This window comes from Myiozetetes cayanensis, unplaced genomic scaffold, assembly GCF_022539395.1.
Source record: "Myiozetetes cayanensis isolate MyiCay16 unplaced genomic scaffold, myiCay2020 scf106, whole genome shotgun sequence".
NCBI classification, from domain to species: Eukaryota; Metazoa; Chordata; class Aves; order Passeriformes; family Tyrannidae; genus Myiozetetes; species Myiozetetes cayanensis.
The window spans coordinates 39,767-56,130 of record NW_026086672.1 but is presented as its reverse complement, the minus strand read 5'-3'; the positions used below and the strand labels follow the sequence as shown (position 1 = coordinate 56,130).

Sequence of the window (16,364 nt, the reverse complement as noted above, 5' to 3'; positions counted from 1 at the left end):
AGGGCACCACAAAGCCAAACTCCAGCAATCCGGGACCCCCCAAATCCCACCTTGGACCCCCAAGCCGCGGGCAGAGTCAGCCCCAGAAGCAGCAGCCAATGGGAGCGAGCGCTGCTCAGACGTCATCAGTTGCCGGGCAGACCCGGCTCAAACTGAGCCCTCACCGCGCTCAGCCAATCAGAGAACGCCCTCCACACGATTTTGGGGGCCCGTCGGAGCTCCGCGACAGCCGGGTCGCCGTTTTTGGGTTCAGCAGAGCTGCGGGACCCCTGGGTGCCCATCTGTGGGTTCCCCTGAGCTCCCACCTGCCCCACACCCCACGGACCCCCCAAAACCCCCCACCCCCGGGGCTGCAGCGCCCCGAACCACCTCAGCCAATCAGAAAACACCGACGCGGACTGTGGCCAATCACAGCGCGCCTCGATGATGACTCTTCAGTTGCCGGGAAGACGCGACGCTAAACGAGCCCCAACTTTGCGCTCGGCCAATCAGAGCGCACCCAAAACAGCCCCAAAACGGCTTCGTCCGGCTGGTTTTGGGGTGTCAGCACCTGCCCGGCGCTGGGGATGGGGCGTGTGCGGGGAGCTGGGGCCGTACTGGTGGTACTGGTGGTGCTGGGAGCCCCCCCGGCTGCGGGAAGGGGGAGACGGAGGGAAAGGGGCAAAAAGAGGGGGTGAGGTCGCACATCCTCCTTTCCCTCACCCTTCTGACCACTCCCACCCCTTTCCCATCATCCGCCATTCTTCAGTCGCTCCCCACCCCCGTCCACTTTTGGGGGGGTCCCACTCCCCTCCCAGCACCACTTCTACGAGATTTAGGGGAGTCTCGGCACTGGGAGGGTGCAGGTTCCTCCCCCCAAAAGCCCCCCAGAACGGGGTGACACTTGGGGGACACATTCCCAATCCATCCCTGGGCCGGCTCTGCCCCCCCAAACTCCCCACCCAATCGCCCAAACCCCGCCCCCATCTCTCCCCAGTAAGCAGAACTGCAGAGAACTGGGAAGCTTTACTGGGAGCACTGGGAGCAGCAGGCAGTTGGTGTGAGAGCAAAAGTAGGGCAGGGGGGACACACGACCCCCCCAAACTCCGGATGGGAATGGATTGGGGGGTCCCGGCTGGGCCCGAGGCCATGGGGAGGGGCTGCGGCCGCTGCTGGCTCAGAAGCTCTGTGGGGAGAGAAAAGGGGGTGAGAGCGGGCTGGGGGCTGGGGGGCACACACGCTCTGGGGAAGGGGGACACGACCCCAGGGACCCCCTTTACCTTCTCCCGCAGGTAGAAGCCGAGCCCCACCGCCAGGAAGACGAAACCCAGCACGAAGCCCCCGACCCCCACCAGGATCTTGCTTTGGACGGTGTCCTGTGGCATCTCTGAGGGGAAACGGGGGGGTCAGGACCCCCAAAACCTCCCAGAGACCACCCGGGACCCCCTGAAAACCCCGTCCTGGTCTCCCTCAGCCCACCCAGCACCCCCTGAAACCTCTTCCCATTCCCTTGCCAGCCCCTCCAGGATCCCACAAAGCCCCTCCCATCCCCTTTAGGACCCTCCAAGCCTCCTCCCATCACCCCCAAGACCCACCTGAACCCCTCCCAGTCCCTTCCCAGCCCTCCCAGCACTTCCCCAACACCCTCCCAGTCACCCCAAGCCCCCCAGCCTCCCTCCCAGCCCTCTCAGGACCCCCAACCTCCTCCTCCGCCTCTCCATTGCCCCCAAAGTGCCTCCCAGTGTCCCCAGTGCTCCCCAGACCCCCTGCCAGTGCCCCCCATGCTGGGGGCCAGGCCGTACCCCAGTGCCGGCTGAGGGGGTGCTCCAGGCTGACGTGCTCCACCTGGCAGGTGTAGGTGACCCCGCGCCGGGGGGGGATTTCCAGCATCACCAGCACCTGGTAGGTCCAGTCCCCGTTGGGGACCACGTCGGTGGCCACCACGTGCTCCGGCAGCTCCTGCCCATCCTGGAACCACCTCACCTGCACCGGCGCAGGGTAGAAATCCATCACGGAGCAGAGCAGGCGGCCGGGGCCGGGCTGGGAGCTCGACGGCACCAGCGAGATGGACACGCTGGGGGGCACTGGGAGAGACGGGGGAGACACTGGGCTGAGCTGGGGGGCACTGGGAGAGACGGGGGAGACACTGGGCTGAGCTGGGGGGCACTGGGAGAGAGGGCACAGGGCTTATAGGGCATTGGTAGGGATTTGGGTGGCACTGGGAGGGACTGGGATGGCACTGGGGGGGAGTGGGAATGGACTGGGGTAGAAGGGGATGGGCTGGGGAGGTCACTGGGGAGAGAGGTGGGAGATGTGGGAGTGAACTGAGAAGGACTGGGAATGGATTGAGAGGGTCTGGGAGTGGAATCCGAGGGTCTCTGAAGGACTGGGAGGGACTGGGAACACACTGGGATGGACTGGGAAGGGCCCGAGCGGGACTGGGAGGCTGAGTCCTGGAGAGCGAACTCTGCGCTGCGGGTCTGCCCGGCAACTGATGAGTCATGGGAGAGACACGCTCTGATTGGCTGAGGGCAGGGAGAGCGGTGGCCCCAGCGGGGCGGAGACGCGGGGGGGCACTGGGAGAGACTGGGATGGACTGGGGGGCACTGCGAGAAACTGGGATGGATTGGAATGGAATAAGGGGCAATGGGAGGGGCTGAGATGGACTCGGGGGGTATAGGAAGAGACTGGGATGGACTGGGGGGCACTGGGATGGGGCCCAAGGCCGCGGGGATGGGCACAGGGAGGCTTGAGGGGTCTGGGGTGATTTCCAGGGAGGGTTTGAGGGGCTCCAGGGTCGTTCCCAGGGCAGGGGAATTCCCGAGGGGACCCGCTCTGCCCCGTGCTCACCTCTGCGGTTCACGAGGAACGGGGTGGACACCTGGTAGTTGTGCCGGCACACCGTGTCCACCTGAGCCCGTCTTTGCTCCATCAAGTCCTGTAGGCTGTTCCAGTACCTGGCCTGGAACTCCCCGTCCGGGGTGTCCCCCACATAGACCCCCACATCGCTGTCGAAGTGGGCGTACTGCTGCCGATTGTAGATGTACCTCTCCACGAACCTCACCCGCTCGGTGCCGTTGATGAAGTAACACTCGAATTTAAACATCTCCTGGAACACCCCTGTGTGTGCAGGACACGGGTCAGGGGCTGCCCCGTCCCCCCCATCATCCCCCAGCCCCCCACAGCAGGTTGGGAGCACAGGGGGCCATCCCAGACCCCCTTTCCCACCCCCCTCTGCCCCACGGCAGCACCGGCTCTTGGCTGGGGGGGAACCTCCCCAATCACCCCCCTGGGATGGACAGGGGGGTTGGGGACCCCTCAGTGCGGATCCGACCCCACCCCCAGAGCCCCAGGGAACCGCTGCAGGGCTCCAGTGATGGGGGACACCGAGGGACCCCCATGGCACCCCTCTTCCTGCTCTCCCACCTCCCTTTTCCCCCCTTTCCCAACGTCCCTCCAATCCCCAGACCATCCCAAGCTCAGTTTGGGGCTCCCACCCCCCTCTCACTAATTCCGGGGGTTCCAACCCCCCTCGCCCTCGCTTTTGGGGCTCCCACCCCCTCTTTTCTCTCCTCTTTCCCCCTTCCCGCCCCCCTCGCTCACCCGAGAGCTCCTCGCCCGCAGCCGGGGGGGCTCCCAGCACCACCAGTACCACCAGTACGGACCCAGCTCCCCACACACGCTCCATCCCCAGCGCCGGGCAGGTGCTGACACCCCAAAACCAGCCGGACGAAGCCGTTTTGGGGCTGTTTTGGGTGCGCTCTGATTGGCCGAGCGCAAAGTTGGGGCTCGTTTAGCGTCGCGTCTTCCCGGCAACTGAAGAGTCATCATCGAGGCGCGCTGTGATTGGCCACAGTCCGCGTCGGTGTTTTCTGATTGGCTGAGGTGGTTCTGGGCGCTGCAGCCCCGGGGGTGGGGGGTTCTGGGGGGTCCGTGGGGTGCGGGGCAGGTGGGAGCTCAGGGGAACGCACAGATGGGCACCCAGGGGTCCCGCAGCTCTGCTGAACCCAAAAACGGCGATCCGGCTGTCGCGGAGCTCCGACGGGTCCCCAAAATCGGGTGGAGGGCGTTCTCTGATTGGCTGAGCGCGGTGAGGGCTCAGTTTGAGAGGGGTCTGCCCGGCAACTGATGACGTCTGAGCAGCGCTCGCTCCCATTGGCTGCTGCTTCTGGGGCTGACTCTGCCCGCGGCTTGGGGGTCCAAGGTGGGATTTGGGGGGTCCCGGATTGCTGGAGTTTGGCTTTGTGGTGCCCTGGATACGTGGGATTTTGGGGGGCTGACGTTGCCCATTTCCCCCCTTCCCCGGATTTTCGGAGCCCACCCCCCAATAACCCCCAACAATCAGGACTGCAGAGAACTGGGAAGCTTTACTGGGAGCACTGGAAGCAGCAGGCGGTTGGTGTGAGAGCAAAAGCAGGGTCAGGGGGGACACACGACCCCCCCAAACTCCGGATGGGGATGGATTGGGGGGTCCCGGCTGGTCCCGAGGCCATGGGGAGGGGCTGCGGCCACTGCTGGCTCAGAAGCTCTGTGGGGAGAGAAAAGGGGGTGACAGTGGGCTGGGGGGGCAAGGGGGGCACACACGGTCTGGGGAAGGGGGGACACGACCCCCGGGGACCCCCCTTTACCTTCTCCCGCAGGTAGAAGCCGAGCCCCACCGCCAGGAAGACGAAACCCAGCACGAAGCCCCCGACCCCCACCAGGATCTTGCTTTGGACGGTGTCCTGTGGCATCTCTGGGGGGAGCCGGGGGGGTCAGGACCCACAAAACCTCCCAGAAACCACCCGGGACCCCCCCAAAACCCCGTCCTGGTCTCCCCCAGCCCACCCAGCACCCCCTGATACCTCTTCCCATTCCCTTGCCAGCCCCTCCAGGATCCCACAAAGCCCCTCCCATCCCCTTTAGAACACTCCAAGCCCCCTCCCATCACCCCCGGGACCCACCTGAACTCCTCCCAGTCCCTTCCCAGCCCTCCCAGCACTTCCCCAATCCCCTCTTAGGCACTCCAACCTCCCCCAGCCTCCCTCCCAGCCCTCCCAGGACCCCCCAACCTCCTCCTCCGCCTCTCCATTGCCCCCCAAAGTGCCTCCCAGTGTCCCCAGTGCTTCCCTGCCCCCCCTGCCAGTGTCCCCCCATGCTGGGGGGGCCGGGCTGTACCCCAGTGCCGGCTGAGGGGGTGCTCCAGGCTGACGTGCTCCACCTGGCAGGTGTAGGTGACCCCGCGCCGGGGGGGGATTTCCAGCATCACCAGCACCTGGTAGGTCCAGTCCCCGTTGGGGACCACGTCGGTGGCCACCACGTGCTCCGGCAGTTCCTGCCCATCCTGGAACCACCTCACCTGCACCGGCGCAGGGTAGAAATCCATCACGGAGCAGAGCAGACGGCCGGGGCCGGGCTGGGAGCTCGAGGGCACCAGTGAGATGGACACGCTGGGGGGCACTGGGAGAGACGGGGGAGACACTGGGCTGAGCTGGGGGGCACTGGGAGCGAGGGCACAGGGCTTGTAGGACATTGGTAGGGATTTGGGTGGCACTGGGAGGGACTGGGATGGCACTGGGGGGGAGTGGGAATGGACTGGGGTAGAAGGGGATGGGCTGGGTGGGTCACTGGGGAGAGAGTTGGGAGATGTGGGAGTGAACTGAGAAGGACTGGGAATGGATTGAGAGGGTCTGGGAGTGGAATCCGAGGGTCTCTGAAGGACTGGGAGGGACTGGAAACGCACTGGGATGGACTGGGAAGGGCCCGAGCGGGACTGGGAGGCTGAGTCCTGGAGAGCGAACTCTGCGCTGCGGGTCTGCCCGGCAACTGATGAGTCATGGGAGAGACACGCTCTGATTGGCTGAGGGCAGGGAGAGCGGTGGACCCAGCGGAGCGGAGACGCGGGATGGACTGGGGGGCACTGGGAAAAACTGGGATGGGTCGGAATGGAATAAGGGGCACTGGGAGAGACTGAGATGGACTGGGGCCAATGGAAGAAACTGGGATGTGTCGTAATGGATTGGGGGCAGTGGGAGAGACTGGGATGGACTGGGGACAATGGAAGAAACTGGGATGGATTGGAATGGAATGAGGAGTACTGGGAGAGACTGAGATGGATTCGGGGGGCATAGGAAGAGACTGGGATGGACTGGGGGGCACTGGGGTGGGGCCCAAGGCCGCGGGGATGGGCACAGGGGGGGTTGAGGGGTCTGAGGTGATTTCCAGGGAGGGTTTGAGGGGCTCCAGGGTCGTTCCCAGGGCAGGGGAATTCCCGAGGGGACCCGCTCTGCCCCGCGCTCACCTCTGCGGTTCACACTGAACGGGGTGACGATCGGGTAGTTGTGCCGGCAGTACGTGTCCACTGCAGCCCGCATGTACTCCAGCGCTTCCTGGTCGCTGTTCCAGTGTCTGGCCACCTTCTCCCCCAACGGGGTGTCCCCCACATAGACCCCCACATCGCTGTCGAAGTGAAACTGCTGCTGCCGGTTGTAGATGTTCCTCATCACGAACCTCACCCGCTCGGTGCCGTTGATGAAGTGACACTCGAACTTTATTATACCCTGGAACACCCCTGTGTGTGCAGGACACGGGTCAGGGGGTGCCCCGTCCTCCCCCCTCATCATCCCCCAGCCCCCCCCAGCAGGTCGGTAGCTCAGGGGGCCATCCCAGACCCCCTTTCCCACCCCCTCTGCCCCACGGCCGCCACAGCACCTGCTCTTGGCTGGGGGAACCTCCCCATCACCCCCCTGGGATGGACAGGGGGGTTGGGGACCCCCAGTGCGGATCCGACCCCACCCCCAGAGTCCCAGGGAACCGCTGCAGGGCTCCAGTGATGGGGGACACCGAGGGACCCCCATGGCACCCCTCTTCCTGCTCTCCCACCTCCCTGTCCCACCCCTTTCCCACCGTGCCCCCAATCCCCAGATCCCCCGGTGCTCAGTTTGGGGGTCCCACCCCCCTCCCACTAATTCCGGGGGTTCCAACCCCCTCGCACACACTTTTGGGGCTCCCATCCCCTCTTTTCTCTCCTCTTTCCCCCTTCCCGCCCACCCCGCTCACCCGAGAGCTCCTCGCCCGCAGCCGGGGGGGCTCCCAGCGCCACCAGTACCACCAGTACGGCCCCAGCTCCCCACACACGCTCCATCCCCAGCGCCGGGCAGGTGCTGACACCCCAAAAACAGCCGGACGGGGCCGTTTTTGGGCTGTTTTGGGTGCGCTCTGATTGGCTGAGCGCAAAGTTGGGAGCACGTTTTGCGTCGCGTCTTCCCGGCAACTGAAGAGTCATCAGCGAGGCGCGCTCTGATTGGCTACAGTCCGCGTCGGTGTTTTCTGATTGGCTGAGGTGGTTCTGGGCGCTGCAGCCCCGGGGTTGGGGGTTTTGGGGGGTCCGTGGGGTGCGGGGCAGGTGGGAGCTCAGGGGAACCCACAGATGGGCACCCAGGGGTCCCGCAGCTCTGCTGAACCCAAAAACGGCGACCCGGCTGTCGCGGAGCTCCGACGGGCCCCCAAAATCGTGTGGAGGGCGTTCTCTGATTGGCTGAGCGCGGTGAGGGCTCAGTTTGAGAGGGGTCTGCCCGGCAACTGATGACGTCTGAGCAGCGCTCGCTTCCATTGGCTGCTTGTGCTGGCCCTGCCCGCGACTTTGGGGGGATGGAAAGGGCTTTTTTTCGCCTTTTTTGGAGCCCTGAGCTGGAATTGTCGCCCTGATCCCCCCAAATTTGGATACGGGCGAAGATTCCTGCCGCCTGTTTATGTCGTGTTTGTGTTTATTTAATTCTGGATGGATCGATTATTATTTTATATTTCGTTTTATTTTTTTTACTTCCACCCAAACCCCTTTTTTTGGGATAAGCCGAGATGACTCAAAAGCTTCTGGGATTAATTAATTGCTTTTATTTTAAAATCATTATTCCCTTGAAAGGCTGGGTGAGGTAGAGGCCACGTCGCTGCCCCAGCTGAGAGAGCTGTTGTTTTTTTAAAAAATTTTTATTTTACTGGATTTCTTTTTTTGATCTTTTAGTTTTTAATTTTGCTATTTCTGTTTTTTTTGGGGGGGCGGGTTGTGTTTTCTTTTTTTAAAATCATTATTTTGTATGGGTTTTTTTCTGGGGTTTTATTCTGGTTTTTTTAATTCCTTTTATTTCCTCTATTTCCTTTTATTTCAGTTTTTTTAAAATTCTTCTTTTTTGGTTTGTTTATGAATGTCGTGCTTATTTTATATTTATATTTTCTATATTTCCCACTCGATTTTTTGGTATTTTATTTTTATTTCTTAATTTTTTTCTGTGTGTTTATCGTGTTTTCTATTTATATTTTCCCACTTTTTCATTCCGTTTTGGGTTTTTTTCTTTGTTTTTATTTTTTTTTATTTTGTTTATTTTTGTTGTATTTATTTTATCACCCTTTTTTGCCCCAGGTTGACCCCTTTTACTCCGAAACCGCCTCAGAATCACCCACTTTACTCAAAATTGGCCCCTTTTGTTCCAAAAAACTGCCCATTTTACACTCCAAATGCCCCATTTCAACCCCAAGTCACTCACTTGGCTCTGAAATGCTCTGAAAAACACCCAAATTGGTCTGTCCTGACCCCAAATTCCTCGTTTTACACCAAAAAAAACCCCCAAACCCCCTCATCAAACTCCTCTTTTACCCCTAAATTGACATTTTTCGCCCCTTTTTGCCCCAAATCCCCCCATTTTAACCCCGCAATTCCCCCCTCCCACCCAAACTCCATACCAAAATTTCCCGTTTCCCCCACGAAATCTCCCATTTAGGTCCAAAATTGACCCCTCTGACCCCATTTTTACTTCCAAAAATCGCAACTTTTGCCCCAAATCCCCCATTTTAACCCCACAATTCCTCCCTCCCACCCAAATTCCCCTCAAAATTTCCTGCTCCCACCACGAAATCTCCTATTTAGCCCCCCAAAATCGTTCTTTTACCCCCAAAATCCCCGATTTTAACCCCACAATTCCTCTTCTGACCCCTCCCCTAAAAAGTCCCGGTCTCGCTCGGGTGACCCCAAAACCTGCCCTGTTCCTCCCAGGGGACCCCGGGAGGGGGAGGGAGGGCGGGACCTCCCCACACGGGGTCCGAACTAGGTAGCGGTAGCTCCGCTGTCGGGTCAGTGGTTGGGGATTTATGGGGTGGGAGGATTTGGGGTGTGGGATTTATGGGGTGGGGGATTTGTGGGTCAGTGGGGGATTTATGGGGTGGGGAGATTTATGGGTGGGGGCGTTTATGGGGGGATTTAGGGGTGGGGATTGAGGGGTCAGTGGGGGATTTATGAGTTTGGGGGATTTATGGGGGATTTGTGGGTGGGGAGGGATTTATGGGGTGGGGGATTTGTGGGGTCAGTGAGGGGGTTGGGGGATTTATGGGGTGGGGAATTTATGGAGGGGGTATTTATGGGGTTGGAGGGGATTTTTGGGGTGGGGTGTGACCCGGGCACGTGGGACACATCGGAGCTTGGGGGTGGGTGGGAGGATCTGTGGGGTGGGGGATTTGGGGGCAGTGGGGTTTGTGGGGTGATGGGATCTGTGGGGTGCTGGGAGGATCTGAGGGGTGCTGGGATTTTGGGGGCAGTGGAGTCTGTGGGGTGATGGGATTTGGGGGTACTGGGATTTGGGGGTGCTGGGATTTGGGGGCAGTGGGGTCTGTGGGGTGCTGGGAGGATCTGTGGGGTGCTGGGATCTGGGGGGCAGTGGGGTCTGTGGGGTGTTGGGAAGATCTGTGGGGTGTTGGGAGGATCCGTGGGTGCTGGGATTTGGGGGCAGCGGGGTCTGTGGGGTGTTGGGAAGATCTGTGGGGTGCTGGGATCTGGGGGGCAGTGGGGTCTGTTGGATGATGGGATCTGTGGGGTGATGGGATCTGTGGGGTGACAGGATTGGGGGATGCTGGGATTTGGGGGCAGTGGGGTCTGGGGGTGCTGGGATCTGTGGGTGCTGGGATTTGGGGCAGTGGATCTGTGGGGTGATGGGATCTGTGGGGTGTTGGGAGGATCTGGGGAGTACTGGGATTTTTGGGACAGTGGGAAGATCTGTGGGGCTCTGGGAGGATCTGTGGGGCACAGACACATCCATGGGGCGCCGTGACCCCCCTCCTCCCCTCCCCCAAGGCCCCCAAAAAGGGAAGGAAGTGAAGCTCCAGTGGCCCTGACGGGGAGGGGTCAAATCCTCACCCACCTCCCCATCGTGTCCTGGGGTGGGAGGGGCCAAACCTGGACCCCTGAGACCCCCCCAACTCCCCCTCCCTTTGTCCCCCTCCCAGGTCTTGGGGACCCTCCCAAAAAACACCCCGTGCCAAGATGTGGCTCTTCCTCCTCCTCCTCCTCCTCGTCCCAGGTAAGGATGGACCTTCCCAACACCGGGGGGTCTTTGGGGGGGTCCTGGGGGCACCCTGAGGGTCCTGTTGGCCTTGGAAGGTCACCTCAGGAGACCTGGCCCCCCTGACTCTGGGACCCCAAAACACCTGGATTCCCCCTAAGACCACCGGATCCCCCAAAACATCCGTATCCCCTGCAAAAACACCTGAATTCCCCCCCAAAAAACACCCAGATCCCCCCAAAAACACCCAGATCCTCCCAAAAACACCTGGATTCCCCCCAAAACACTTGAATCCTCGCCAAAAACACCCGAATCCCCCCAAAACCACCCAGATCCCTCTCCTGAGACATCCCCAAACCCCCTCTGTCCCCCCCTTCTGATCTTCCAGTTGTCCCTGCAGCATCCCCACCCCTTCTCCCCCAGCCCAAAAAAAACTTCACCCCTCTTCCCCCATCTCCAGGACCCCAAAACCACCCGGATCCCCCAAAAACACCCAAATCCCCTCAAAATCACCCAAATCCCCCCCAAAAACACCCGAATCCCTCTCCCAGGGCATCCTGGGACATCCCCAAACCCCCCTCTGTCCCCTCCTGAGCATCGAGGTGTCCCTGCAGCATCCCCACCCCAAAAAAACCTTCACCCCCTCCCACCTACCATCTCCAGGACCCCCAAAACACCCAAATCCCCCCTCAAAACCATCCAGATTCCCCCCTAAAAACAGCCGGATCCCTATCCTGGGACATTCCCAACCCCCCTCTGTCCCCTCCTGATGTTCCAGGTGTCCCCGCAGCATCCCCACCCCCCAAAAAAGCTTCACCCCCTCATCTCCAACCCCCAAACACCCCCCGTGTCCCTTTTCCCCTTTTCCCCCCATGTCCCTTCCCCCCAAACCCCCCATGTCCCTTTCTCCCCAAACACCCCTCATGCCCTTTACCCCCCCCCAGCAGGGTCGGTGCCGCGCTGCCCCCCGCCCGTGTGGGGCCCCCCCGAGGTGTGGGCGGCCGAGGGGTCCTGCGCGTTCGTGCCATGCGGCTTCGACCTGTGCGGGGCGGGGCCCGACGTGCAGGTGAGGAACCTCACCTGGATCCACCGGCCCCTCTTCCACGAGGCCTCGGGGTCCTTCTCCGGGCGGGTGGTGGGGGAGGTGAGACCCCTCCCCGGGGCCAGGCAGGGCGGTTGTGGCCTGGCCCTGCCCCGCGTGGGGCGGGGGGACGGCGGCACCTACGGGCTGCGGCTGGAGGGGGCGGGGGGCCGGAGGGGCCCCCCCAGGATCAAGTGGATGCACCGGGTGGTCCTCAACGTCACCGGTGAGGGGGCACCCCCTGGAAGCCCTTCATGTCCCCCACCTTGTGTGCCCCCTCTTGTCCCCTATTTGTCCCCCTTTATGTCCCCTTTGACCTCCTTTGTGCCCCCTATTTAAGCCCCCTCTCTTTTCCCCCATTTGTGCCCCCTTTTGTCTCCATGTCCCCCTTTGTGCTCCTCCTTTGTCCCCCATTTGTCCTCCCTGTTATCCCTCCTTGTCAACCCGTTGCCTTCCTACCTTGTCCCCCCCTTTACCTCCATTATCTCCCCCATTGTCCCCTCTCTTGTCTTCCCCCTTTGCCCCCCACATTGTCCCTCCCTTGTCCTCTCCACCCCCTGTTGTCCCCCCTGTTGTCCCCCCTTATCCCCTCCCTTTATCCCCTCCCTTGTCCCCCCTTTGGCCCCCACATTGTCCCCCTCGTCCCTTCCATTTCTCCCACTTATCCCTCCCTTTACCCTCCCCTTGCCCCTCTATTCCCACCTTTATTCCCCCTTTCTCCCACCTTTATCCCTCCCTAACCCCCTCTCTCACCCCACCTTCCCCTACAGACACCCCCCCAGCCCCCACCTGTGGCCGGAGCCCACTCCTCCTCGCGAGGCGCCGGAGCACCTTTGGGTGCTGGGTGCCCCCTGTGCCCCGGAGACCCCGGACCCTCACCTGGGAGGGACCCTGGCCCTCTCCGGGGGCTCACCTGGACTCCTCCTGGACCCCCGGCCTCCGTCACCCCCCACCCTGCCCTGGGGACCCTCCTGGTGGCCGAGCTGCTCTGGCAGCACGACGGGACCCCCCTCAACTGCACCCTCAGGGGGCCTAGGGAGACTCCGCCAGCACCTCGCGGCTGCTCCGGATCCGCTGTGAGATGGGGAGGGGGGGTCACTGGGGGGCGGTTGTGGGGGGTTACAGGGGTACCTGAGGGGTTATGGGAGTCCATGGGGGATCCTTGGGAGGTTATGGGGGATCCTTGGGGGGTTATGGGGATCCATGGAGGGGAGTTCTGGGGGGTCCCTGGGGTGTTTTGGGGGGCTATGGGGGTCCATGGTGATTATAGGGGGTTCATATTGGTTCGTACTGGTCCAAACTGGTCTCTTTTCCCCCCCAGACGCCCCCCGGGCCGTGGAGGTGGAGGTGACCCCCACGACCCCCCTGCGGGAGGGGCAGGAGGTGACCCTGCGGTGCCGGGCCCGGGCCAACCCCCCCCCCACCTACAGCTGGAGCCGGGAAGGACAGGGCGTGTCCCAGGGCTCCGCCCACCTGTCCCTGTGGCCAATCAGAGCCGAGGACGCCGGTGCCTACCGCTGCCGAGCAGCCAATGAGCTTGGGGAGGGCGTGTCTGACCCCGCCCACATCGACGTGCTCTGTGAGTTATTGGGGGGAATTGGGGGAGGGAAGAGAGACTGTCAATCACCCCTGGCCCCACCCATCACAACTGTCAATCACCTATGGACCCACCCATGACACCTGCCAGTCACCCGTGGACCTGCCCATCAGACATGTCAATCACCATTAGCCCCACCCATCACATTTGTCAATCAGCTTTGACCCTGCCCACTAAACATGCCAATCACATTTAGCTCCGCCCATCCACGTGCCAAACAGCTGTAGTCCCACCCACTAAACATGTCAATCATCATTGGCCCCACCCACTAAGCCTGTCAATCACCCTTAGCCCCTCCCTTGTGTCCCCAGATGCCCCCCTGGGCTGTTCAGGTGGCACGTGTTGGACCCAAACTGGTCCGTACTGGTTTATACTGGTCCTTGCTAATCCATGTTGGTTCATACTGATTTGTATTGACCTATATTGGTTCATACTGGTCCATACTGGTCCAAACTGGTCTCTTTCCCCCCCAGATGCCCCCCAGGACGTGGAGGTGGAGGTGACCCCCACGCCCCCCCTGCGGGAGGGGCAGGAGGTGACCCTGCGGTGCCGGGCCCGGGCCAACCCCCCCCCCCCCTACACCTGGAGCAGGGCGGGGCAGGGCGTGTCCCAGGGCTCCGCCCACCTGTCTCTGTGGCCAATCAGAGCCGACGACGCTGGTGCCTACCGCTGCCGAGCAGCCAATGAGCTCGGGGAGGGCTTGTCTGACCCCGCCCACATCGACGTGCTCTGTGAGTTATGGGGGGGGTCAAGGTGATCACAGAGAGGTCAAGGTGGCCATGGCGAGTCAAGTTCGTCATAGGGGGGTCAAAGTGGCCATGGAGGGGTCAAGGTGATGTTGGGGGTCAAGGTGGTCACAGGGTGATCAAGGTGGTCATGGGGGGTCAAGGTGGCCATAGGAGTTCAAGGTGATGGGGGGGGGGGGTCAAGGTGATGTTGGGGGAGTCAAGGTGGTCATGTGGGGTCAAGGTGTCCATTGGGGGGTCAAGATGGTCATGAGGGGGTCAGGATGGTCATGGGACCATGGGAGGGGGTCAAGGTGATGTTGGGGGGGGGTCCTGCCCACCACGAGCTGGGGGTGTGGCTGTGCCCCTCTCACCGCCCCTCTTTCTCCTACCATTCCCCAGACCCCCCCCGCAGCGCCACCGTGACCCCCCTGAGCCCCCTGCCCGCCCTGGTGGGGGCTCGGGTGACCCTGCGCTGTGACCTGGGGCCCTCGCAGCCCTCCCCAGCCTCCATCCGCTGGTGGTGGGAGGCTGGAGAGGCCTGGGGTGGGCCCAGGGGGGTCAGGACCCCCGAGCAAGCTGTGGGGGACACGCTGAGCTTCCCGGCCACCCCCGGGGCGGGGGGCACCTACGGCTGCGAGGGCAGCAACGCCGCGGGGGCCACGCGGTCCCCCCCCCTCGCCGTGGTCGTCTGGTGTGAGTCTGGGGGTGGTTTAGGGCGGGGTGGGGGTCCCCAGACTCATTTCCACCCGTTTGGAGCTTTCCTTTCACTTCCCCCTTCTTTTCCACACCCCCTGATTTTCAGGCCCCCTCCTCAGCTGACAGCTCTGTCCCTTCCAACACCCTACGATTTTAGCTGCCCCTGCCCAAATTCAGAGCCCCGTCCAAAAGACAGTCACGAGCCTTCCCCCCTTTTTAGCCCCTCCCAATATCGCTTTTGCCCCCCCCCATTTCAAGGCCCAGCCCAACCTCCTTTTTAACCCCCTCATTCCCCCTTTTTGACTCCTCCCCAATATCGGTTCCCGCACCCCCAGATCCCCCAATTTTGTGTTCCCTCCCTAATTTCGCTCTTTCTCCCTCCCTCCCCCTCCAGACTCCCCCAGTCCGTGCAGGTCGTGCAGACCCCCGGGGGGGGCCCCGTGCTGGCCGGGGGGGGCCCGGTGAGGCTGCAGTGCCGGGTGGGGGTCGCGCAGCCCCCGTGTGACGATCACGTGGTTCAAGGACGGGGGCCCTCCCGACCCCTCCCCGAGCTGGTCCTGCCCGGCCCCTCCCCACCGACGCCGCCCGTTACGCGTGCGAGGCCTGGAACGAGGGGGTCGCGCAGCCCCCTCGACCTCGACGTCCACTGTGAGTGTCCCCAAATGTCCCCCGTCCCCCAAAAACACCCCCTTGGCGGCTGGGACCCTCCAAAAAATGGGACCCCCCTAAAAATGGGAACCCCAAAAATGAAACCCCCCCCCAAAAAAAAGTGGGGCCCCAAAAAAGTAGGACACCCAAAAATGGGCACCCCCCCAAAAAAAAAGGGATCCTTGAAGTCCCCAGATCTCCCCATAATCAGGACTTGAGACCCCCAAAACAGGTCACAGGGACCCCCCAAGTGCCCTAGCCCAGATATATGGGACCCCCAAATACAGGACCCCGGGAGTCCCCAAATGTCCCCATAATCAAGACCTGGGGCACCTGGGAGCCCCCCAAAACTGGGTCCTAGGTGCCTGAACCCCTCCCCAAACTGAACCCCCTCCCTTCCCCCCAGTCCCCCCTCAGGGGGTGTCCCTGGAGGTGTCCCCGGCGTGGGGGGTGACGGAGGGCACGGAGGTGACGCTGCGGTGCCGGGTGGTCTCCTCCAGACCCCCCCCCCACATCTTCGAGTGGCTGCGGGACGGGCAGAGCCTGGGCGGGACCCCCGAGGGGCTGTGGGTGCTGCGGGGGGTCGGGACCCCCGAGGGGGGCCAGTACCGCTGCAGAGCCACCAACGCCCTGGGCAGCGCCGAGTCCGACGAGGTCGCCGTCACCGTGCACCGTGAGAGGGGCCCTGCAACACCCGTCCCACCCCGGGGTGCCCCGTAGAGCCCTGGGGTGCCCCACAGACCCCCCCCCATAGATACTCTCATGGGTGCCCCATAGATCCCCCTGGTGACACATGGGACCCCCCTGGTACCCCATAGATCCCCTTCTTGGGTGCCCCGTAGATCCTCCCACAGATCCCCCCCCTTGGGTGTCCCATAGATCCCCCCCTGGTACCCCATAGATCCCCTCTTGGGTGCCCCGTAGATCCTCCCACAGATCCCCCTGGGTGTCCTATAGATCCCCTGGGTGTCCCATAGATCCTCTTGGGTGCCCCGTAGATCCTCCCACAGATCCCCCCCTGGGTGTCCCATAGATCCCCTCTTGGGTGCCCCAGAGATCACCCCACAGATCCCCCCTTGGGTGTCCCATAGACCCCCCCCGGGTGTCCCATAGATCCCCTCTTGGGCACCCCGTAGATCCCCCCACAGATCCCCCCTTGGGTGCCCCATAGATCCCCTCTTGGGTGCCCCACAGATCCCCCCCTGAGTGTCCCATAGATCCCCTCTTGGGTGCCCCATAGATCCCTTCATAGATCCCCCCACAGACCCCCCTTGGGAGCCCCACACACCCCCCTTGACCCCACTCTGGGTGCTCCACCCCCGCATTGACCC

At 62.4% G+C, this 16,364-nt stretch overlaps 1 protein-coding gene across 3 annotated transcripts; it reads right to left on the bottom strand.

The window, feature by feature from the left end:
- Window positions 1-996: 996 nt before the first annotated feature.
- LOC126635062 (class II histocompatibility antigen, B-L beta chain-like) lies at window positions 997-7,152 on the bottom strand. 3 transcript variants are annotated; one of them, XM_050305997.1, is made up of 5 exons: window positions 7,018-7,133; window positions 2,830-3,099; window positions 1,782-2,063; window positions 1,260-1,366; window positions 997-1,165 (listed from the first exon to the last, which is right to left on the bottom strand). In XM_050305997.1, exons 1-5 carry the CDS (start codon window positions 7,100-7,102, stop codon window positions 1,157-1,159), a joined length of 753 nt encoding a protein of 250 aa, XP_050161954.1. In that variant the 5' UTR covers window positions 7,103-7,133; the 3' UTR covers window positions 997-1,156. The 3 variants fall into 3 exon arrangements, with proteins under 3 accessions (XP_050161954.1, XP_050161953.1, XP_050161952.1); XM_050305996.1 differs by lacking the exon at window positions 7,018-7,133 and adding an exon at window positions 3,583-3,725; XM_050305995.1 differs by lacking the exons at window positions 997-1,165; window positions 1,260-1,366; window positions 1,782-2,063; window positions 2,830-3,099 and adding exons at window positions 4,328-4,507; window positions 4,608-4,714; window positions 5,137-5,418; window positions 6,260-6,529 and having other exon boundaries at window positions 7,018-7,152.
- Window positions 7,153-16,364: the final 9,212 nt, after the last annotated feature.

Coding starts and splice junctions, on each gene's coding strand:
- LOC126635062 (XM_050305995.1), bottom strand. CDS start 7,102: ATGGAGCGTGTGTGGGGAGCTGGGGCCGTACTGGTGGTACTGGTGGCG. Junction 6,530..7,017: donor TGCGGGCGAGGAGCTCTCGG/GTGAGCGGGGTG, acceptor CTGCACACACAG/GGGTGTTCCAGGGTATAATA. Junction 5,419..6,259: donor GTTCAGTGTGAACCGCAGAG/GTGAGCGCGGGG, acceptor CGTCTCTCCCAG/TGCCCCCCAGCGTGTCCATC.